This window comes from Charadrius vociferus, unplaced genomic scaffold, assembly GCF_000708025.1.
Source record: "Charadrius vociferus isolate BGI_N301 unplaced genomic scaffold, ASM70802v2 scaffold195, whole genome shotgun sequence".
In the NCBI taxonomy this organism is placed as follows: domain Eukaryota; kingdom Metazoa; phylum Chordata; class Aves; order Charadriiformes; family Charadriidae; genus Charadrius; species Charadrius vociferus.
Genome location: NW_009648539.1, coordinates 2400785 through 2426368, shown reverse-complemented (window position 1 = coordinate 2426368; position 25584 = coordinate 2400785). Strand labels below are relative to the sequence as shown.

General features: G+C 39.0%; 1 protein-coding gene across 1 annotated transcript in view; it reads right to left on the bottom strand.

Annotated features, from left to right (window-relative positions):
* LRRC16A (leucine rich repeat containing 16A) overlaps nt 1–25584 on the bottom strand; it is a 228753-nt gene that overhangs the window by 44784 nt on the left and 158385 nt on the right. Inside the window, exons 21-29 of the mRNA XM_009885904.1 lie at nt 23625–23797; nt 21207–21275; nt 16773–16866; nt 14400–14498; nt 11012–11140; nt 10627–10758; nt 5047–5222; nt 3033–3120; nt 8–19 (exon numbers count right to left, since the gene is read on the bottom strand). Coding sequence (XP_009884206.1) covers nt 8–19; nt 3033–3120; nt 5047–5222; nt 10627–10758; nt 11012–11140; nt 14400–14498; nt 16773–16866; nt 21207–21275; nt 23625–23797 — 972 coding nt within the window. The remainder of the gene's footprint in view (nt 1–7; nt 20–3032; nt 3121–5046; nt 5223–10626; nt 10759–11011; nt 11141–14399; nt 14499–16772; nt 16867–21206; nt 21276–23624; nt 23798–25584) is intronic.

Sequence of the window (25584 nt, the reverse complement as noted above, 5' to 3'; positions counted from 1 at the left end):
GTCTAGTTAAATGGTCAGCCTGGAGGCAAGGATAAAGACAGGAACACATCAATCAAACTGTTAAAAAGGCAAACTAAACTCAACCAGAAAGCTTACAGAACTTAAGTGATCTCAGATCCTAGAAGACCAATTATAAAAGCAAAGCTCAGTTGTGTGTGTTATCTTCACACAGGGGGTGTTTTTTGTTTGGTTCTTTTTTTTTTTTCCCCTCTTCTTTTTTTGTATGGAAAACCCCTTCCATCACACATTCTAAGAAGGAAGGGAGACAGTCTAACAGGAAAAAAAGATTAGGAAAAAGGTCAGATAAAAAGCCATCCTACTTTTGACATATTATGAGGCTTCCTTAGCATTTGTCCTGTATTTATTATAAAGAAAATAAAGGAGTGGAAGAGAAGCTTTGTCCTGGACCTTTTTTTTTTTTTTTAAATTAAATAACACACGGACATGCAATTTCAGCTAATATAATTTTCATAATTATTAGATGGCCAAAATGTTATCATCTGCTATTCAAGAAAAAGGACAGCTTTGTTAAATACCTCAGTTCTGTTTCACCAAAGAAATAGGTAGGGTTTACCATAAAAAGAACACAATTCACCATTGATAGATCTATAGGATAAGATACATATTTTTAAAGTATCAGAGAAGGAAAACTAACAATTAATAAAATCCATTTTTAGACCTGCGTAGCAAAAACTAAGATCATGGAGAAGGTTATATAAACAACCCTGGATTGTACTTGGAATGGAGTGGGTTCATGTTGTCAGTAAAATGATGAAATATTTTCTAGTTCTGTTGGTAACTAAAGAGAATATTAAATAACATCTGTTAAAAGCAAGTATTTGAGGATCAGCTGACCCAAATCAGTTAGTCACAGAAGCCTTCAAAGAGGCAGCTAGGGTGAGCTGGAGTTCTACTGCTTAACATCAGCACGACAACCAGTGGATTGTAGTTTTGTTAACCATCAAAGAGGGCAAACAGATGACCTGAGTCAATTATATCTCACTTAGTCTAATGTCTACACAGGAAAAACAACCAGAGAGCTGTTATAGATTTATCTTTAATCACACTAAAATGGCTAGAATAATTATTAACGCTAATCATCATCACATTAGGCAAACTCAGGTCTTGTCGAACAAGGTTTATTTTTCAAATTTGCCTCAATGCAACACACACAGACATTTGTAGGTGGTTGAATTAGTAGTACATGACACTCCAATTTAAGGAGCTGGCACAGAACTGTATCAGTGCATTTAATCTTTGCTGTATTAAGAACTAGCTGCCAGCTCTCAGATTGCAGCTGTCAGTTGAAGATTAACGCTGACAAATTAGACAGGAGTTCCTCTACCAGCATTTTCGAGAACTGTACTCTTCGATGTTTTCATCAGTGCTATACTATCTGAAATAACCTGCAGCTAACAGAAGCACAGGACAGTTAAACCGTGAAAGGGACGTGTTACTAATGTAGGCCAAAATGGATCACAAAGTAAATCAACTCAAATCAAATGTACAGATAATCGTTTCCTAGGAACTAAGAGAACCGGCAATTAGCTATGGACACAATCCTGAAAAGCAGCAAGCGTCAAGCATCCAGAAGCCATTACTGGGAGGGAGATCTAGTAAACCCAGTCCTGAAAATGAGCTACCACTGAAATTCTGACAAGAGGAAGGAATTCTTAACTCCTTGTCTATGTAAATACGAGGAATAAAGAGTATCAGGAGAAACACAATTTCACTCCTATAAACAGTGTTGATTAAAACATTGGAATAGTCTGTCTGGTTCTGGGGACCATAATTTTCAGAGAGGCTTTTAAAATAGCTGGAGAAAGTGCAGAGAATTGTTACTGAAGTGACTCAAAGGCAGGAGAAAATGACTTTCTGTGCAAGAGTCAGGGTATGTCCAAGTTGTGCAATACCACGGGACAGAGACAGCCCACTGCTCATGCCAGCTGAGTCTGCTCCAGGACAAACTGGAGCTAATAAATGTGGCCACTCACACAGCTACACAGCTCCTGAGACCAGAGGTTGTATCTTTACACAATGCTGCTCTGTATCATGAAGACACACCCTCAAATAACCCAGCCTTTTAATGGTTTGTTGGGTTATTTTTGGTTTTGGTGTTTTTTGGGGTTTTTTTTTGTTTTTTTAAAAAGGGGGGGGAACAGTGATTTGTTTTCTGTGTATGAGGACTTTCATAGAGAGGAAATAAAGATAAATATATATAGTTCCCTTATCTTGCAGGGAAAAACATCTGAACAAACTCATGACTGCAAACCAAAGTCAGAGAAATTTCAAATAGAAATGAAGAGCAATTTCAATCAGGAGAATGACCACCCAATTGGCTTTAAAAAAAAAAAAAAACAACCAAAAAAACCCACAAAAAAACCACCCCAAAAAACAGCACTGGATTCTCCTTAGAGATAGAATTGCATTAGAAATTGCGTTAGAAGTCTGTAGATAATACAGTTGTTTATTTCTTCTACTCTTGATGAAGCAAGTACCTTTATGAAAAGTAACTGTGCCTCCTGACAGCTCAGCACCTTCAAATAACAAAGCGTTTCCTTTCTTACATTTCTACCGCTTTCTCTTCAAATTTGACACCTACATTCTGAAGTAGCCTCAAGATGTATTCATTCAGGGAACAAGATGTCAGCAGTCTCTCTCTAAAGAATGAAATTTTACCTCTAATCTCACAAGCAACCAACCCTTATCATCTCACCAGGACAAGTACTGGCACAGTTCTTAACTAATGGCTCAATGTTGCATCCTGATGGCATTTTTTGTTTTAGATCCGATAACAGTGTAAAAGATAACAAGACAAATACATAATGCAGCCTCTTCTGAGGCTGTATCCTCCTTAAAGCAAAGAGGCAAGGATCCCATGATCATATTTCAAATGATGTCAGTGAGGCCAATGAAAAAAAAGACCAATTTCAAAATAGAGCTGTGCTAAGGAGAAGCTGAACAAGGTATGAATATAATGGCATTGTTAAAATACTCGGCATATTCAGATTATCAACCGTGCAAATACTCACCAGTTTGTGATGGCAGTGGGAAAGCGCATCCAGGATTTCATCTACAACTCGGTCAGACAGGAAAGAAGCCACTGTCAGCTTTACTTCACTGTGTGAGAGTTAAAAACGAGACAGAAAATTTTAATTCACGCAGGAGGATTTTGTCTTTATTACACGTTCAACAGTGCAACGATTATCCACAGTGCTGTCACTTTATTTGAAATAAAACATTAGAGGGTGTCAGGATACATGACTGCAGGTTTCAGAAATAAACCCATGAATCACACAATAAACACAAGAGCCTCTGTACCATATTTATCCCGCTTCTAAAAAGTTTTTTAAGAGCTGAAATGAAAACATCTGGGTAAGAGAGCTGAATAGAAACCACATGTGAAACTCACTTCGCCACTAAGTCGGAGAAACACGAATCTCAGATGAATGGGATTAGGACAGTGGTGCCTGTTTAACAGTACTATACTGAACAACTACAATCCACTCATTTCCTCAACTCCTTTTTGTGTTTGTCTGCCAGCTGAAGGGCAACTGGACAATGTTGCTTCTCCAGTCTTTGCCATCACAACTTTGCTTCCTCTTTTTGCTCTAGGTAACCACTTTCTGCTTCAAGAACTTCCTGTGAGGCATTCCCATTACACAGACATATGTGGAACACCAACACACCCGTACACTGACTTGAGGTTTCGCTGGTAACTTCCTAACAAGGAAATGTGTACCTTGAATTGCTCCCTTGGGGTCCTGTCCTTGGCCACAGTACAAAAGGCTCAGGCTGTGGAAGGCAGCTGATTTCCAGCTGACAAGCACATACGCCTGAGCTGCAGCCCGAAGCTCCATCTCTCTCTGCGGTTTCAAGGCCAACTGCTTCAACTGACACTTGCAGCAGCGAGGAACATGATTTTGTCTCAATGTTTTTATGTGTGGACTGAGTTGCATTGGATTAACAAAGCCATTTCTATCTGGGGCTACCACTACTGCTGCAAAAAGTCTGGGGAAAAAAAGGTAACAAACTCCTTGGAAAGGCAATGCAATTCATAGGGAGGTAGAATGGTGGCCAAGCTATTGTGGGAAGAGAATGACAGTGAATGGACTTCCCTCAGTTACCAACATATTAATTTCAAATAAGGTAAAGTTTGGCACCCTCACCCCACTGACAGTGGCAGCTTCTACAGGTGGAAGGGACACTATTATTGTCTCAGGCTCATGATTTGTTTGATAGGACTGAAGTGAAGAAAACTCAGTCCCCTGAACCATTTTAAGCACTCTGGCATGGCTAAAGTCTTTAATGTCTTTTCCTGCCAATTTTGCTGCACTCTGCAAAACTAATTTCTAAGTCTTAATGTTTTCTTCTTCTGCAAAGATATTAGTATCATAATGCAAAATGGATTCCTTAGCCAAATGATGGCAACTGCAAAGGTTTAAGTACAGGTCAACCACATTATACTGCATAAATATATTCTCTAAAAAAAAAAAAAGAGTGAACTAAGAGTTGTTTAGGGTAACTGTTTCTGTTCCAAGTTTGTGGCTTGAATGTCCAAGTTTCCATTTTTTAAGTATGTCTGTCTGCTGTGCACAACTCCCACCAAATAAAAAGGTTTAATGTAATTGCTACAGCTACAGGACAAGACTAAATGCAGCAAAAGAGAAAGCACGGTTAACACTGAAAGCAATTCAGTGCCGTTTCCTTCTATTACTGTAATTCAGTGTTACCTGAGAATGTCAATAGGTTTAAAAAAATGTATTAGTCATGAAAATGTTATTTGTGTACCATACACCAAAACGTTTACTAAATAAAACAGAAACACATGCATTAATGGTCAAGTCAACAGTCCTAGAGATTCCAAATATTTGAATCTCCTGAACTATGTTCACCAGACCTGTAGGACAATTTCTCGCTCTTTGAATGTCTCGATATGGTTTCTTGTGAGTCACAAAAGCATTCAAAAAATCTTCTACTACACAAACACGCAACTCAAAATCCAAATTGTATAACCAATTTTGTTAGATTAGTCTTTTAAAGTACCTAATTTTATTGAGGATATCAATTCCAGATTGCTCCAAGAGGACATTTTTCACAAAAGTGCGTGGGATGGAAATCTTCTCAGTGCTAGCCTCAATCAGGTCTTCACGGATGCGAGCTTTCTTCATTACATTTGGGCAAAGGTTTTCTGCTGCATCCACCATAGACTCAAGGAGTGTCTGCAGCACAGCAAGCGAAAGCTAACATCAGGTATTGAGATTTTCATTAGCTGGAAGATTACAGCATTATTCTGGTGCATAGCACTATGACACTTTTAGACTTGTAATTTTTACAAGTTTTCTTCCTAATTTCCAATCCATTTTGCAATCCAGCTGCAATATAAAAGGCATTTTACACAATAAAGCTAAGGAGGAACAGTATGTTTGGAAAATGATCCACAACTGTACTTGTTTGCCTTTCCAAATATGAAACATTTACATCTCTGCGTGTTTAACTGTCAGAACAATAAATTAGCTTTCCTGTGCACCCACCACTGCTGTGTTTGCATGCTGCAGCAGCAGTGGATGCTCTTGCAGCTGCCTTCGCTCTAAACTGTGCCCTGAACCAGCAATTTTCATCAATGCTCCAGACCTGCCAATTTGTAAGAAGCATCAGTATTCGAAAAAAGAAGACTCATGAGAACTTGGCATGCTCTACAGGACTGCAATATACTAGCCGAATATTAAGAAGCTACAAGTATGATTTGCAGTGGGCATACAAACCTTCCATATACGTATCTCATTTATATACATGGAAGTCCATAGTGGACTTTAGCTGCAGTCAACAATTTTTATTCTTTTTTAATGACTGATCACACCCCAAACCAGGACAGGAGAAATCCATATAGTCTTCAGAAACAGGACCATGTAACCCCGCAGTCCCCTCAAGTTTATTTTTCTTAAAATAAGGTCTCCCCTGCTGATGGTATAAACTTAAGTTCTTCCCTCTTAGACTTTCTCTTAGAAAAATCTTTCATATGTACCTTAATTCTATGAAGTTATGTTACAAAGCCCCTTTCAGTTGCATTAGATTTGTCTCCTATCTGTGCCTGTGAGAAAAGGTAATTCTGGTTTAAATCCTGTTTTATCACCTACTGGTTTCTTTTCCAAACCCCAGCTCCAACTAGAAGGATAAAGAGCCCTCACTGCAGGTGCAGGCGAGGGATCACAGTTCCTCACGTAATCATCCCTCTGTGAACTTGTATCACGGAAAGTGCGGGAAATCTCTAATGTACACACATAGGGATCAGGACGAGACAAAGAAACATCTTTTCTCTAATTGATTTCAATTTTCGTATCCAAAAAGCTTACGTAGGACCACAGAAAGCAGATTATTAAGATGCAGATGACCACAGCTGGTCATCTGAAAAACTAAGTTTTAAATTCATACTGTTTTATCTACGTGCTGATACATACCCTGCGTACAGTAAAACAGATCTATTTATAAACACTAAATAGCATTTTCTGACAGGACTGAAACTTGTTATTTGTTCAAATTCTCTCCACCTTACTCCATCACCAGTCCCAGCAACCTAGGAAATCTATTTTAGGTATCTTCAGAAGGCTGTTCAACCATAATTAATTTCCCATCAAATAACTTGTTTCAGAGATTTCAAGAGGTCAAGGCTCATCAGCATGGGATCTGAAAACAAACTCTCCATGACCATTCCCAGCATGAAGCGTTACTTAGAAAAGATCAGTAAGGAGATGGTTCTCTCACACAGCTGGTCCCTCTGCATGCTGAAGCTGTCACGCTGCTGCACTCCAGTGACTGGAGGGGTCTCCTTGGTGCTTCCAAAATGGCAGGAAGAATAAAGACATTGTCCTTGATTCATTCTTTCACCAAAGGAAGGTGGAAAGAAGAGAGGGAGATGAAAAGGACAGAGCCCAGTTTACTGAAATGGGTCAAGTCGCTTCCAGTAAGACTGAAGGTTGATAATCAAACCGAAAAAGGTAATTACAAATAGAAAAAGAAACAAAATCATAGTTTCATTGGAATGGTATACTAGGTAAGCCTAGGTCTAATTTAGTTCTTCTAAATTGTACAGAAATAATGAACTGCACACCCCTTGAAAACTCTACTGATTTCCTTTTTCTTCTCAATTTCGCTACACAGGTAAATGACCTCAGGCTAAACTCCATCTTATCAGAGGTTTTTTTTTCCCTCTTTGCATAGCCCTACTATAACTGGCAATTTTCATATGCAGATACTGAGTAAGAAACAAACCCACCATTACTGCATAATAATTTTAATGATTCAAAGCAGCATCTTTCAGTCTGTAGCTCTTAACGGAATGATTTTTAAGTGTTGATTCATGAGGACAACACAGCAGCATGAAGCAGCCACCGCATACAGGGAAGTCTGATCGTTACAATATTTCATTCACAGGTATAAGGGACAACTGCCATTATAGCTAATACAGAGCCTGTTTCTGGGTTCCCAATCTCTCTGCACTGTAAGGACTCCTCCTGCACTCCCTCCTTCAATCCCCAAGCAGATTCTGGGGCCATAACACTAATGAAGAGCCTTTCAAGACCTTGTGGCCATATCCATGTGGAGGATGAAGAACCTCAATGGTAGAGAAAACTGAGCCAGGTAAACTACTAATGAGAATTTGACACATCCATTTTCCCCCATGGCATTTATTCACTGGTGCAACTGTGTGGTCTACCTTGAAAAAAATCACACTCAGCCTCCCAAGAATCACCAGTGGCTCACAATCATAAAAGTTATAGAGACTTGCTATGTTGAATTACAATTGCAGTCTAAGCATGGTCTTGCAAAATGGATCATGTGAAGAAATGCTGCGTGAAGGTGTCAGTGGGAAGTAGGATGAAAGACTAAAGACCTTACCTGAAAATTTCAGAATTAATTTTTACTCAAAATACTTAGAGAATGTGCAATGTAAAAGTTAAATAGAGTTCGGATCTCTTCTTTAGGTGCCCAATGGAACATAATTTCTTCAGTGGTGGATTTCAACTGTTGATTTCAAATGACTATTATTGTATCTACAGATGCCTTTCCTCGACCCCTACTTCCATCCAAAAACTTTTCAGTGATGGAAACTCATAGCTACCAACACTGACTGTGGAGGGGCAAGCATTTCGGTCACAAGGCCACAAGTGCCAGTCAGCAGGCATGCAGAAAGAAGAGAAGGAAGTCCTGCCAACAATTAATGACTCTTAACATTCAGGAGAAAAGTACAGTGAGTAGAAGGACTGGAGGATGATAATATCTAAAGAAAAAATGGAACAGGTGATGGAGTAAGCAAACCCTTTGCACTAGGACAGAATTTAGGAGGAATACTTCAAGCACTCCTGTCCTTACAAAACAATCTTCTCTTGCCTAAGTAAGCACCATTTGTCTTGCCTATGTTTTTCCCTTGGGCCTTTGCCAACCAAAGAGCATCTCCCGGTTCTGTGTGTCCACGGTGACACCAGCAGGAGTAGAGAAATGCAAGGGCCCTGCTATAATTTCTCCTTTGGCCAGCTCAACGCACTCCAAGATGTTGCTTTTCCTTATTCTAACTTCTTCCTTCCCCCCACTGCCGTTCTTTGAGGTTAAAAAAAAAAAAAAAAAAAATCTCTTATTTGCCTGAAGAGCGTTCATTGACTTTACTCAATTTCTAAAGACTTCTTTCTGGTTGCTATGGAAGCTAAAAATCAAAACTCCACTTACAGCACTCTGAATGCTTTTCCCCCCAACAATTACAAAAAGAACTGTACTTATGTGAGTTCCCTTATCTATCTTCAGAACTAATAAACTGCATATGATGTTTTGAATTGACCTAAACAACTAGAGAAAACCCAATCCTAATCCATGCTCAGCGTTTTCTCCTCCACGCAAAGTACATCACCATAGAACTTAAAAAAAAACCTTTCAGCCTTGAGTGTAAAATTAATAAAAATGAGTGTTACAATATAGAAAGAGCATTACGACTTTATAGTTTCTTGTAAGGCACTTAAAATTTAACACGGCACAAATCAAAAGTAAATGTAAAATTTAGAATGGTTGAGCTAAAGTGCCTTTTGCTGTAAAAGTGTAAAAGCATAAATGGAAGATCTATAAACTAAATCTTATGCCAGGAACTATAAATAACATTCCAAAGGCTGAAGAGGCTTCACACCCGCCCCCCCTCTCCCCCTTCTATAAGATTCTGCAAAATGCACAGGACTTAAATTTAAGTGCGTGAGCCCTGCACAAAGGGCTGACCCGACTATTCCCGTCCCAATAATTGCACAGAAGCTCTACTGGGAAGAATCTTGTGGATAAATCACATTTCTGCAGAAATTAAAAAAGTGATAAAGAATCTTCACCTTATTTCATATAATGGGAAAAGGGAGGAAAATATTAAAAATTCAGCACCATTTTCCTCTTCATTAACTTTTTAATTTTGAAAAAGTAATTAGCAATTTTTTTACTATGAGCATGGTGAGGTACTGGAAGAAAATGCCCAGGGAAGTTATGGATGCGCCATCAATGGAAGTCTTCAAGGCCGGGTTGGATGGGGCTTTGAGCAACCTGGTCTAGTGGGAGGTGTCCCTGCCCACGGTAGGGGGGTTGGAACTAGATGATCTTTAAGGTCCCTTCCAACCCAAACCATTCTATGATTTTATGATTCTAATGTGGTATTGTTATTGTTCTCCATTATATTCCCACTGACTGAAGTATTTTCATGTTGTTACAACTCTAATTTCAACCTTCGCTTTCAGATTCTTTGGTAAGTTTAAATAAAGCAAACACAGACAGGGTAGCTTAGTCATATACTTAAGCTGATCTGAATTGCCTAGAACCATATTCTTAAATTCATCAGCTTCCATACAGATCCCAACAGTTGCTTAAGTTTCCCCACTTAGATTACTTCCTGGACTGATACCTTTGCACATGATGTGTGGATGACTCTTCCTTGCTTATTATACAGTAAGATCTAACATAATTGAAGGTAGAAATTTCTGAGCAACAGCTGGCTGAACACATAGGTGAGAATATTTACAGATCAATGACATCTATTTCAAGAACTGAGGTTAGACAGGCAACTTGTGAAAAGATTTCCTGTAAAGCTGCCTGTACAAATTCTTGGGGCACCCTCAATACAACTTATCCAAACCAAACAGTTAAAGTGGATGTTCTGCACCACGTTCAAAAGTGGTCACTGGGAAAAAAAAAAACAAAACCTACAATGGAGTCTACAGAAAAGCTGCTTTCACTCCAGTGGGCTACCTTAACTAGTGAGTACTTTTCTCCAGGGCATGAGACTTTTTGAGTGCTTGAGAGATGCCTTTATTAAGGGCCTAAGGAGTAACTGGTAAGTCTTCCCCTTTTAGAAGATAAAATAAGATGATAATAAACAGTATATGCTCCTTCTGCCTACTGCAAACACTAAAGCAATTTTTTTCATTCCAACCTGGTAAGTATCTAGATAATAAGGTACAAAGTTATAAGAAACTAATAATGAAAAGACAGCTTACGTACAAGTATACTGAGAAGTAAAAAAAAAATAAAATAAAATTGCATTTAGCAACAGAAGATCTCAGATTTAGTTATTTCTGCATGTGAGAGATAGTAACACATCTATCCACAGACCTTAAGTTGCTCATCCACGACCCTTGTCACTTCTCCAGCCATGGATTCAAGTGTCTCTTGGATTGGATTGGAGAGTGAACCATTTGCTCCTGCCCAAGAAGCTCCACCGAGGTGATACAGATTTGGTAAGAGCTGTAAGAAAGAAAGAATATCTTCAGAAAGTAGGCTTATCACTACCTGTCTTCAAATCCAGAAAAATAGGAGGAAATCTCTCTGCTAAATCAAAGTCTGGATAAATTAGAATTATTTTGTCACTTGAAATACTACCTACAGCTGATCATCTGCAGAAAATACTCTTTTGTTATTTTAACTCCCCCAAAAAAGAAAAGCTGCAAGCACACACTGAGCTGCTCTCAGTATTACCAGTATGCTGGGAAAGGCTTACTGTTTTGGAGTTCTTAGCATCCCGCATAAGCCGTTCTGCAGATTTGACATCCTCCTGTACAGCATCCACACCGCAGTTTCTTAAAGAGTTGAGATGATCTTGCACTTTTACACATATTCTGTCAATCATCTACTTGAACAAAAGAAATGGACATGATAAAACATCAGAATGTCGGTCCAATGCAAACTGAATTCAGTCCAGGTAGCAAATCAATAGTAGTGTGATGAGATTTGTAGTAACAATATAACAATCTGGAAATGCATGATCAGAGCTTGGAGATATATCAATGCTACTGAAGGAAAGCATATCTCATAAAGACACACCTAAACATTGGAAAAATAAACAAAACTTTACCATTAAAAAAATAAATGCTTTGGAATATTTCCCCCACAGTTACCTCCAGGATAAGTGCAAATAACCAACAAGTTACCCAGTTCAAGTTCTGTTATGTTATTTGAGCAAGTTTAATGCTGAAAATGTTGTTGATATACCCAACACTTAGCTCGGAAGATTCCTGAATTGTTAAGAAGTTCAGGCAATAAAAGAAAGCTCTGTCACTATCCATTCAACAAACATGAACAGAGATTTCTCCTGTCTAAGCAAAATGCAATTGCACAGGCTTCTGAGGTATTCTTTCAAAATGTAAATATTCCTACTTGCAAGGGAACTATAACGACCAAAGTAGAAGTTTCCATCAGACCTTTCACAGCGGGTTAAATTTAACTTAATCTCTATCCTCAACATGATTCATTCAACATGCTGCAAATACAGGGCAGGTGGTATATCTGTATCCTTACAAGACAAACCAATAAGAATGCCTGACATATAATCAGTTTTGATTAAGATATACGGAGCAGGGAGATATAATAGTTGAAAGTCTTTATCAGCCCACATAGCATTCATTAGAAGGGGCTATTTGACATTTTGAAGCAACATCTGAGTGCACGTGTCATCATCATATAAAGTCTACAGTTCTAGCATCTTATATCATTAGCAACAAGAACTGAAATAATTTCACAGCATGGTCTTTTTCTGCTCTGCACGACTCTTCCTCTTCAAAGGGTTTTGGGTGGTTTTTTTGTACAAGTACAAAAAGCTAATTAATTATTAGACAGAGGAAAGTCTCATTGGGACATCTGGACTAAAAAAAAAAGAAATACATTCTGGGAATAATAATGCAATTCTACCATACTAACTAAAGAGTCTTTTCTAGCTCTCTTTTAAAATTGTTTTCAAAATCTATCTTTATTGTACACAATTTAATATAGAAACGAGTAATTTTACTCTACTTTCAAAATAACAATAAATTACATTTACTGAAACCTGATGTGTGTGTGGTTGTTGGAGAAAAGCACAGCTAAAACCACCAAGCTATAAAGAGATCTAAACTTAATTCATACGGAGATTATTAACTTGGGGAAAAAAAAGTGGCATTGGGACAGATAAATTACTAAAGTGATGCTGCTTTTGCAGTTTTTAGGGCCAGGACATCTCCACGTGCCATTTTCTCTTTCGAGTGGTTAGGGTATAATTTCAGGTTCTAGTAATAAAACACTGTCCCATTAAATTTTAATAACACAGGTAGAAAAGGGCCACTTTGAATTAAGTTTCACAAAAAAAAAAAGTGCAGAGAACAGAGAGAAATTTTATTGACTTAGGTGAAGAGCAAAACAGATATTCCTCTCCTATTTGCTAGAGTCTCCCATTTGCATGGGAACACAACTGGTGCAAACAAACATAGAACTATATCTAAACCAAAGGCCGTAACAAGTTTTATTCTGCTTACACTGCCTTGCTTCAGTGGTGTACTGGAGCTGAAAACAGCCCTGAGGGATACTGGTAAGAAATGCACTAGAACAGAAAATGCTTGTAGACCTCTCAAAAGAAATGAAAAAAATAAAACCCAAAACAACAAACCAGAACAGCACATGGCATTTAGGAAACCTGGTAGTGATTGACAAAACAGAAAAGCTTCCCAGCTTCAAGCAATATTTCAGGCTGTGTTAGACAGGAAGGCTTTTCAGCTGACCAGACTATAAAGAGCACAGAAGACTTCTCCCTTCCTTTGCTCCCTCCCTCTAAGTAAACCTTTCCCAGTCCTGTTCAATGTATTCATCAATGACCTGGATGAAGGGATAGAGTGTACCATCAGCAAGTTTGCTGATGACACAAAACTGGGAGGAGTGGCTGACACGCCAGAAGGCTGTGCCCCATGCATCAGTACAGGTTGGGGGCTGACCTCCTGGAGAGCAGCTCTGTGGAAAGGGACCTGGGAGTCCTGGTGGACAACAGGATGACCAGGAGCCAGCAATGAGCCCTGGGGGCCAAGATGGCGAATGGCATCCTGGGGTGCATCAAGAAGAGTGTGGCCAGCAGGTCGAGGAGGTCATCCTCCCCCTCTACTCTGCCCTGGTGAGGCCACTTCTGGAGTACTGCGTCCAGTTCTGGGCTCCCCAGTTCAAGAAAGACAGGGATCTGCTGGAGAGGGTCCAGCAAAGGGCTACGAAGATGATTAGGGGATTAGAACATCTCTCATATGAGGAAAGGCTGAGGGACTTGGGTTCTTTAGTCTAGAGAAAAGAAGATTGAGGAGGGGATTTTATTAATACTTACAAATACTTAGAGGGAGGGTGCCAGGGGGATGGGAAGTCTTTTCAGTGGTGCCCAGTGATAGGACAAGAGGTAATGGGCACAAACTTGAACATAGGAAGTTCCATCTTAACATGAGGAACTTCTTTACTTTGAGGGTAGTGGAGCACTGGAACAGGCTGCCCAGAGAGGTTGTGGAGTCTCCCACTCTGGAGACATTCAGAACCCGCCTGGACGCCGTCCTGTGCAACCTGCTCTGGGTGACCCTGCTCTGGCGGGGGATTTGGACTAGATGATCTCCAGAGGTCCCTTCCAACCCTGACCATTCTGTGATTCTGTGACGGTGTAAGGTAGATGATGACTTACTCTCTAAGACGATTTGCTCTGGTGGTATCTAAGGGCATGTTTATAGCCTTGCCCAGTGCTAGACAGGGAGACTGGAACTGACTCAGACACTAGAATTGGCACAGCCTCATGATGATGCTTGTCACACTGATGAGAGCCTGCTGAAAAGTCAGACTCCTGTGCACGAATGAACTAAACTGTTCTGGTTTCAACAGTAGTTCACTCAAATAGCTTGGGTCTTTCTCTACACAGCACTACTATACACAAGACCTCCCTCTCACAAAAGCTTTTTTCCTTCCAAAAATATTAGCATCGATAATTATTGTTTCTTGGGAAACCAAGTATCACCCATAACGCACATCCTGCTTTAAGCTACTCCAATGCAATGAGAGAGAATTCTGGCCCCAGGCAGATTTTAGACACTGAGAAATACCAGTAAGGAACAAGTTCTCACCTGCTGAGTGGTACTAGTGACAATGCCTTGCTGCAGCCGGTACGCTTGCTCCTGTAGGTACTTTCTGGTCTCGTGATTACGAAGCAAGTAGTTTTCTATCTAAAAAACAAAGCCAGCTTAGGAAACCGATTTGACTCTTTGCATAGTAATTTGCTTTCAATTCTGCTGCCATATGAGAAATGAGGACTGACAGGAAAAACTGCCCAAGTATTTGTTTGTTACCTGCAAACCTTGTTCTCTGTGTCTCAATGCTTAATAATCACATCAGCAAATACTCATTCACTCACGGACTACTGAAACACTATTAAACACTGTTTTTGCCAGCATTTTCTGAATCAGTCTATTCTGAACAATTTAGTATGTTATGTTGACAAAAGGAGTAGATCCAGGTTTGAGAAATATTTGAAGGGACTCTATCCATAAAGTGTTATTGTAGAAACCATGATGACATACGATAATTGATTAATTTCTTTTAGATGTATTCAGCCTGCTGCAAAGACATAGATTTAAATAGCAGTATGCTCCGGAGAGAAGCTAAAATATATTAAAGTGCCTAACTGATACAGAGGAGCCTCAGTTCAAAAGTTACTTAAGGCTAAGCAGTACATAAGCGCTCTTCAAAGACAAGTGATTCCTACCCTGAGCTGCTGGTCACAGCCCACCACAAGTGTCACCAGCAGTGAACACCTACCATCAACCAGCTTAATGGCACACAGAGTAACCCCCTAACCTGGCTCTATCAAACTCAGTCAAGTCAAAAAAACCTACTAGTAAACTGTTTAAGGATCATCAAAGGTGATGGATCTGGTCTGAAAGGAAGCGCGGGGAAAAGGATAGGTAAAGTGGCCAGCAGGCTGTGAGCCAGAGACTAACAGGAACTGATGGTCACCTCAAAACCCGCATCAGCAGCAAGAACTGCAACAGTCTGACCAAGGCCCACAGCAATGCAGGGTTTATCCAGTTTGCCCATGCTGTAAGTAAAGCGTGCTGCAAAGATACCATAGCTCAGGACGTTAGCTACTGTGTCCATCTGGTGCTGGACCAGGGCCAAGAGCACTCTCATTGTACTCAAGCTGTGGTGTGCTGAAGCTTACAGACCCTCCTGAGATATCAGTCAGTCAGTTCAGGTGTCCCTGCGCCGGGCAGGACAGTTTTGTCTTTGTGTGCAGGCATTCCTACCTGCACAGAATTAGCTGCATTCGCAGGACCGCTCCTGAGACTGTTACCTTTTTTTGGAGAGAACTTCCTCATATTGTGTAAATAAAGCCTAAACCACACATGTTAAAACAAACTCAGGGCCAAACTGTTTTAGCAACTTTGACATGAATAAAAGAAAAAGCTGTTTGTACATAATGCCTAATTAACAAGTAGACTTTAAATTCCTGTGATCAGAAGCTTCATGATGTTTTTTTCAGGGATGCATCTATCATTCTAGAAATGAACCTATGTGCAATTATATTAAATGAGATGTAAGAAATATGTACGTCTCCCATGATTCAGATTTTTTAAAGCAGAATTAATATCATTTTCATGCATCAAAGAAAAAGGCGCTAACTACTAGCACTTTTCCCTATGAGAATCACTTTACTGAAAATTTCTTTACTAATAAGGATCACAGACATTTGCTTTTTAATCACTGTTATCTGTAAGAACTATTTATAAGGTTGTTATGACCTTATCCTGGCTGAAGGAAAACTACTCATTAAAGAGATGTGAACTGTATGCTTTCTGATTGAGCAGGAGGCTCATTTGGAGCTTGCAAGATTTACCATATTAAAACTCAGCTGGGAATTTTATAACTCATGCAAGTGGAACAGCTACAGATACTGTCAACACCTCTTCATCCAAAAGAACATGTTGGTGCAGCTGTTTATTTAGGGCAACATACTATGTGAATTTTATATGTACCATATAAAACACATGCAGTAAATATTTTTATCCTCCCCCAAATTAAAGAGCATCCTTTGTCTTGTACAGCACTGACTGCACTTTTTATGCCAAAATAAAAAATGCGTACCAATAACACTACGCACATGGAAATACGCAGAAGGACATATGTAACACACATGCCAGTTTCTGACTCTCCCTTTCATAGTTACGCATACAGCAATACAAGGTCTAGCTTGCACTTACTTAGTTATGACTTTTTGATACTACATCATTGCATTCCATCACCCTTCACTGCAACCATTCTTTGGAATAAAAAGACTTACGTGCTCTTGCAGCACCTGATTACCACGTATATGCCCACGCATATGAAACAAAACAATGAACCTAGCCTAGAATTCTTACTCAGCCAAGCATGAAATCACAGCCACTTAAAATTATTACTTTAGTGGTTTTATTTCTGTACGTTGGTGCTATATGCAATACCTTTTGCAGCGCCTCTTCTGTTTTCTCAGGGTTTGTTTTGAGTGCTTGGGAAGCGTCATTCATTGGTATAGGCATGAATCTCAAAGTATAATTCCTAAAGAAAAATAAAAGATTTTTAATATTAAAAGGTAACCTAATTACTTTATCTTTTTATGAAGAATAAACAAGAAGGGAGAAATAAGATGCATCTAGCTTGTCTGTGTACGAAGAATGGTACTAAGAATGTATTTTGAAAATCAAAAAATGCAGTTAAGAGGCCAATGCCCAGTGGCTGTCAATTAAAGCTGTCCTCTGTACTTTTGTGCACAAGGTTGGATTACTTTTTCCTATATCAAAACAGAACAGTGAGTGTCAGTGCCTGCCGGCAGTTCTATCAGATCTAAGTCAAAATGGAAATATTCAGTAACAGATAGGTAGCGACTAAGAGACTGGGCTTCGAAAATTTACTATTTAATAACTTCTTGTGTTTACAACAATTTGAAGACACTTGCTGAAATTTTAATAAAAGCTGACAAAACAAGCATAGCACTCCACATCACTTTATGCAAAAAATTGCTCCCTGTATTTTACTTATTTGTTTGCAAAATATTTCCTTAGCTTTGTCCACCTGCTGCGATATGAGAATAAAGACAGAGTTTTGGTCTTGAGTCAAAATTGTATTTACTCTGAGAACATAAATTGGCTAGCATGACGCACTTAAACCTAAAATGCTACATGCAGTGGTATGTCCACACACCTTCAGATTTGAATAAATGAAAAAGAAAAGAGTAAGAAGTTCTTAAAACCTGGAAAGGAAATCATTCTTCTTATTTTCAATTAGCTTTATTTCCTGCAAACATCTCTTCCTTCTATTTCGGCTGTCTGCAAACATCCCACTAACCGTCTGTTCCTATTCCATCCACAGCTACATAAATACGGTTGGAACCCTCTATTTTTGAGCACTTTAAAGTTGACAATTTCAACGGAGTCAACTCCATTGACTTCAATGGACCCATCCCTCACTAAACGCACTAACTCCAACAGCAGATACCTACACTACTGTGAACTTCAATGGTTCTTTCACCTCCTCTCCCACCAGTTGCTTAAACCACTCTCTGAAGTACAGCGGTCTTTTGAACTGCCAAACACACTCATTCCTCATTGATACCACCCAACATTTTACCTTAAATGATAATGTAAGACTTGAATGTTTCTTCCCCAACGTAAACATGGCGATGTATAGCTGTGAGTCACAGGCACTCACGTGGAGTCAGCAAGGTCCCTGTCCTTCCACAGTGTCCAACTGCCTACTGTGTCACAGCCAGATTAACTTTTCTTTCTAGTTGTCTTGTCCTTCAAAAGAACTGTGCAAACTATATAGACCTGTTATGTGTCCTTCTGTAATACTAAACAGCAAATAACTGGCTGTCCACCACCACGGGGAAAATTTTTAAATGTCAAAGATACGAAGTTCAAAGACACATAATAATTACAGAACTTGCTGATTGCCTGACTACTACCTGGCAGGTGGGGTATTTAGTTAAAAAAGAAACAAAGGTAGACTTCCAAGGATCTCTGCTGCTGTTTGACATTTAATACAGCCCATTCATTGAAATCTATAATTGCCAGCTCTCATGCTAGTAATTATACGCTAAATTCAATTTAATCAAAGGCTTAGTGCACCCTCCTTCAAACACATAGACAGACACACAGAGGAAGAAGGGGGAAATGAAAGGCAAGGAGATTTCATGGACACACAGTCACAGAGGCAGAACTTCAGAAGACCGCTATGCCAAGGAAGGCGCTGTACTTGGTTTCCTCCCAGACAGACAGCATTGTATTGAATGCTACTTCATTTTCATCTAAGAATTAACCATCTCTTAGGGGCAAAAATTTAGGAATTTAAAGGTTGCTTTTCAACTTTGATCATCAGAGCAATATTTATCTTCACACTTCATTTTCCTCTGTTTCCTTTGAAGTCTAAAATATTCCTCCGTTCTTCTTTATATTAAGACTTCACTTGTCTCTTGTAACAGACTGCATTTCTCTACCAACCCAATAAACCGATAAATTCAAAACATATTAATACTCTCAGCAAAATACCTGTATTTAATGGGTGTTAAATTTCAGACAGGTGCTCAGAGACTGGAAAGGGTGTCTCAAAACCCTCTTGTCTCTTCCTCTACATACAGCATGTGTCACAACAGTCCTACATTTCATCACATTATTTCCCTTGTTGTAACTTCTGCTCCATTCATGACATACGCTCTCTGTTGCAGAGTGACGATTTTATTGCCTATTTTTTTTTAAAACGGGAATAAGATCATCTGTTTTGCAGGCTTGGGCATGCGAATTTAATATCACTGCTAGGGGAAGAATTTGTAGCCCTCTAACAAATCCCAGCATTTCCCATCAGATTTCAGAACTTGAACTATTTCTTCAGTCAGTCCATACAGAAAAAATATCTTCTAGAAATTAATATGGGACAATACTGTACAGTTCTATGACAGAGTGGGCTCTAGGCTGCAAAGCACACAAGCACATGCTTATTTTCATATTAAAATTACAGAGATACAAGTCCCTATTTAATGTCAAGGCTGAATAGGATGCCCACTGTTCTCAAATGCTTTCCTGAACTGACACCTGTACTGGACTCTACAAAAGATCCTCTCAGCATCTCACATCAGCTGTCACATCACCCTTGGGGCAACTCTGCCAACAGCCACGCTTCTGGAATTCCCTTGCAGGAACATTTTCTCACATCTATAAATAGATGAAGAAAAGTTGGGAGGATGGGAAAAAAAAAAAAATCTTCAGATTATTTCAGCCTGTTTTAAAGTCTGTTACAATCCCTCTCAATTCTCCTCAGCCTCCTCATCCTACTATGAAGGCCTAGCTTTCTTCTTTATTGTCATTTAGTATATGACTTTTTTTTTTTTTAAGAACAAAATCAAAACAACACACACAACACACACACCCCCAAGCATCTTCAGTATATTTCATTCCATTTTGAGCAACAGTTCTTTCCTACAGAATATTGACGGTTTCATGTATTTTTAGGAAACATATGGTGGAGGATGTTCTCACTATGTCTTTGAGACGGATTGTTTAAAGGCTAATTGTTTTCAGCCAGTATTGACAGTCCCTCTCCTGCAAGTTTAAACCTTTGTTGCTTATGGCTTATTTTATGATATTATCAATGGTTTTAACAATTTTCAAATGTTAAAGGAGACATCAAATGACTTCATCTTCCAAGCTAAATAAATGAGATGTCACCTCAACAAAGTGCAATGTTGTGCAATTATCTGTAGCATTTCTTTTTTTTCTGCTACATGATTTACTTTTGCCTTAGGATTTCCCCCTCCTTTCTATTTACTTATCCAAGCACTTCAGAAAAGAAAAGTAAAGTTGATGCTAACCAGAAAATAAGCATATTTACTTCTCTACCAGACTTTCTCATAAATGTATATGCTATTGCTCTCTAAAAGTGAAATGTCTGCAAGTTGACAAATAACCTTTGCAAATTATTATTCACTGCTATCAATGGAATCATTCCAAGATGATTTGCTTAATTATACATCATTTATATAATTTCCCCCATCAGTGCAACTGAATTCATTTTGAAACCAAGTATATAAACGACCACAGTTTCATAAAACTAGTAGCTTTATAAGCTTAAGCCTCAAAGGGTTGAGATGCTCCCCTAAGTAGTTATACAGTTTTGCAGGACATCTTGCCTAGAAACTAGCAATTGTACATTACCTGCACCTTCTAAAGAGAGCCTTTGTTCCTGTCTGAGGGATTTAATGACGTGAGACAACCGCAACTGCTTCTCAATCTAAATCTGTAATTTTTCCCTCTTAAGAAAAGTAATAACAAAATAAAGAAATGTGATGGAGATGGAGAGAGATGAAAGTCATTTAGCATCTATCACTGGTAATGGCTGCAACTGTGAGTAAGCTCAGGAAAGCAAAATGACCCAGACCACAGCGATTACAATGAACAACTGCAGTTCCCGAGATCATCAGTGTTAGTTTCAACTTGCTGGGGGAAAGAAAAAAAAGTCAGACTACAAAGGCATGCTTCAGTAATTTGCTGTTATTATATACAGCTTCATTCACTGACTAGAATAGAATTTCTGCGTGCTATCAACACAAGAGAATGAAGAAAAGGGAAAATATTCTTAAATTCATAATTTTAATGCTAACAGCAGAACTCAATGGCCTTAATGCTGATAGCAGAGTATGGGTGAAAAAACCACGGAGCCTTTTCCCATCCTTTTGAAAGATGTGAAGTCATAAATTTTCCTTTAGCTTAAACACTCTGATGCTTAAAACTGACAGCACTCAGCATCTTCAGATCATATGGACTGTGGTAGGAACTGCAGCTGCCCAGATCGTTCAGGATCTAAGTCTTTGGCCTATTCATCAGTCCTTCAGTTGCTCAAGAACTTACTTTTCCAGTGCCACAGCTATGTCCTGGAAGCCCTGCGCAGTGATGTTATTCTTGTCCCATATTACAGTTCTGAGAGATGGCAGAGAGAGAAAAGAAAAAAAAAAAGTTAAATGAACCACAGAATAAACCTATATTGAAAGTTTGCACATTGAAATAACACAGCGCTGTACATTCAAAATTGTATATTGGAAAGCAACATTTTAAACGCCTGTCTTTAGTTATATGCTAAAACCTTGAAGTGACAGAAGTTAGGGACAAAGATACTACAAAATTCAGCTTCCCCTTCTTTAAAGGGGACTCTGTACTATATTTTCCATCACTGACACAAAAAAATAACTTTTCTAAAATACAATCAATAGCAAGATTTGGAGATAAAATTCCAGCTTTTTCCAGGAACAGCATCAAAAATAAAGTTCAAATGTCTGCTTTGCAAGCCCACACTGAAAAACAAGTAAATCGCAGTAAGTGATCAATTTGTTTTACATAGGCTATATGGATACAGTTATAAAAAATGTTATTTAAAAAATTCATGCTGATTGGTGGTCAAAATTTGCAGGCTAATGTATATTCAATCCTATACTAGCTCATCACACAGTTCCTATGATTCTACATGCAACATAACTAACTGTCAGTATAAGCGATTAGGTTAGGTGCATAAATTGCAGCTCTTTTGAATTCACAATAGTGATAAGAGTGATCAAGTGTTCCCCCCTCCTCCCCCAATTTAGACCACTCAAGCAGACTGCCTGGCAATTTGCGAACACATGTTCAAAGATCTCATTAGTAGTCAGAAGAGAGAGTCAAGCAGATAAATCTTGCTTGTGCAAGAGCACTAGTTGTAGCTGTTCTTAAAAGAAAGGCACAAAACCAAACAAAGATTTCTGCTGTTGAAGAAGAACAAAAAAATAGATGGAAGGGTTTCACAGGTATTGATACTCTTCTGCTGTTGCAGAATCATCCCTTTGTTTTTAGATGGAAAGATTGAGGTAAGGAAGAGAGGAAGAGAGATTCTCCACCCACTCTGCAGAGATCCCCAGATTTCCTAAAGTCAAATCTCGGATATTTTTATCATTGAAAAACATGTTTATATTTCTATCCAGATGTGATTTTATAACATTTTAAGCAGGGCTAGTTACCATTGCATTATTCAGTTTGTAATCACACGATACTGTGGTGACATTATGTCAACTGTGACATTCAGTGTACTGTGGAACATTTCAGTCTGCCACCCTAAAAGCCATCAAGGCTTTATTTCTTCAGGTACTGTGGTCATTTCAGGTTAATACACTCAATAAACCAAAGTCACCTCTCCAGTGTTTTCTCGACATTTTCAATATTCAGTTTGGGCAGAGCAATGCAAAGACCAGGATCCCTGCTTCTGAACGAAATAGCCAGGACTGTTCTGGGGAATTTCCTAATTCCCAGGGAACAAATGCTTGGAGACCAGGCACAAAGTGGTCTCTTCACAGACAATACACTGAGGAAGGTTCATCTGCACAGTCTGACAAGAGGAGGAGTGAGGATTAGCTTTCCTGATGACGGTGACATATTTACAGGTCCCCATCCAGATTCATGCTGATTGATGGTTTTACTGTTTTCTAATCACATGCTGGATAGAAAAAAGTGATACTCTCAAGCCATCAGTGCCAGACATGTGCAAAAAAGCAGTGAAGTTGTCGGGCAGATGAAGTTCCAGAGAAGAGATGCCAAGGTCCATCAGCACTGTAGGCAGGGGAGAGGGGAAGGAGGGATGGTTCGTGCTGCTACCCATTCTGAATTCCACATGCTCTTAGTTCTCCTACAAATTGATACTCCAGAAGACAAAGAATAATTTACTTTAGTTTCTGACTCAAGTACCAGAATTTTCTCTGCTGGGATGGCCTCCAGTAGAAAAGAGAGAGCAGAACAGAAAAGAGTAGCTAAGCACTGGAACGGGGTTCCCAGACACACTGCGGAATCCATGTACTTGGAGATCGTCAAAACCTGTCCGGACAGGGCACTGAGCAATCTCGGATAGCTTTAAAGTTGGCCCTGTTTTAAGGAGGACATCGGATTAGATAACATCCAGAGCTCTGTAACAAGGTAATTATCTTTTTTTTTGCTATGATACTAAGGAATTTAGAGATCTCTTGTTCCAACAGGGCCTTTGTGTAATTTTCTCCAGTTTCAGTTATGGAAATATTTCTGCACATACAATTTGCTTCTCTTTGTTGGTTTTTTTTTTTTGGTGTTTTGTTTATTGGTTTTGTTTTTGTTTTTGTTTTTTTAAGAAAAAAGGATTAGAATCTTTCCAAATGGAGACACTATAAAGTGGTGGTACCTAGAAGGGTTCTGATGAAAAAAAAAGCTTGAAAATAAGCAAACAACATCAGTATCATTAAGCCATTTTATCTTTTACTGCAAATACATTTCCCTTACCTGAGCTTGGTGTTTATCTGTAGGGCTTTTGCCAGCATCTTTGCTCCCATATCTCCCATGGCATTTCCACTAATATCCACTTTTGTAAGAGAAGTATTGCTGCCCAAGGCATTAATAATGATGGTGACCTCAGTCTTCAGCTTGGAATCTGCGAGGGACAATGACTGCAGAGGCTGGGGAGCACAGAAAAGGCACTGATAACAGCAAGTGATAATGCACTCATTCCTCAAACATCAACCAAAAGAAGTCAAAAGTTCCCCAAACTCTTGGAGACGGGACTAAGCATCAAAGAGTTATTTCTGTTTGCTGCAGAACACATGACAAATTGGGAGTCAACAACTTACAACACAGGTGTCACATACACAAACAGATAAAGTTGCAACACCCTGAAAAAAAAAAATATTTAAGTGACAGTGCCTCCAGTGTCCTGTGTCCTAGTAAGTACAGAATACAGCGGGAACCTGAAGAGGCAAAATAGCAACAACCAGCTTCACAAGACAACCTTTAGATTTCAGTGGGTTTTGCTTAACCAGCATGCTTCCCTGTCAGTGAGAAATAAAAATATCTATCACTCCCCTCCTCTCTCGCAGACTGAGAGCTTTAGCCAAGGGCAAATTAGGATCTGAGACATTGTTAATACAAAACCAATTCCTTTAAACTGTTTTATTATTGTTACTTCAACCTTAGGAGTGACTTTATGTATCTGTTCCTTCAACTAAGGGCACGGACATTTGAGAGGAAAGAGACAAAACTGTAGCAGGTCTGAAATTAAAACCAGTAAGAAGAGTACCTGTTAAAATGAGCAAACCAATGGATATTATTCGCAGTGGTGTTCTGACACCTGTGATTGCAATATCTTTATGTAACTTTTTTTTTTAATAGATATACACTATGTTAAGCTGAAACTACTTTATTGGGCTCCCGCAATTCACACTCTTAAGCCTTAAGAAAACTTAAAAATGCCTTCATTCCCTCCATTCTCAGTGTCCCAACACATAACAGCAGGAGCAAGAACTACAGTCTATCCACCACCATGCCTTGCAGAGATATTACAGCTGCTAAAATTGTAATTTGCCTTTGCTGATGTACGAGTACTCCACAAAACATTTCCCTTGCTCGAGCATGAGTTCATACAGAGTGTCATTATACACCCACTTAGACGTGTATTGGAGGATGAATTTTTGGAGCCTAAAATCTCCAAATTGCTATTATGGGAAAATCAGCATCTCGTAAGGATGAACCATGGCACCTACATTAGATGCATAAAACTTAGATTAAATATATAAATAACCCAATTAAATAACCCAATTAAATATATAAATAACCCAATTGAACTGTGCACACCTTCCAGGGTCCAAGATGCTTGCATGGTACCTGCTACACATTGGGAGCCTAGCCTCCAAGCACCACTGGATTACAGTGATAACCAAAAAGCTTTCAACAATAAGAAATGCACTTATAAATGAGGAAATGCATAAAAATTTGGAGGCACAGCAGGTTTATAATTAAAAAGTCTAACAGCAACACAAGCAACATGCTGGTTTTATTTTAAATTGAAGTTATTAAATTACTATGTTAATGCCCTTAATCTGTGTGTGTTTCCCCATTTTATTACATTATGTACCCTAAAGAATATTAGCACTGCATTAGGATGGCATTTAGAGCTCTTGGCACATGTTTGAGATGACTTCCTGTGACAGATCACAGAAGAGCAGCATCATGCAGCACTTGGACAGAAATCGCCAATAAGCTTGTGGAAGTGAAGTTTCTTCTGTTTCTCATGTGTCACTTTAGAAAGGGTCGTTCAAGTAACTTAGCTGGAAGTACTCCATCCCACATACCAATTTTTCTAAACCTCAGATATCACAGAATGGTCAGGGTTGGAAGGGACCTCTGGAGATCATCTAGTCCAACCGCCCTGCCAGAGCAGGGTCACCTACAGCAGGTTGCACAGGACGGC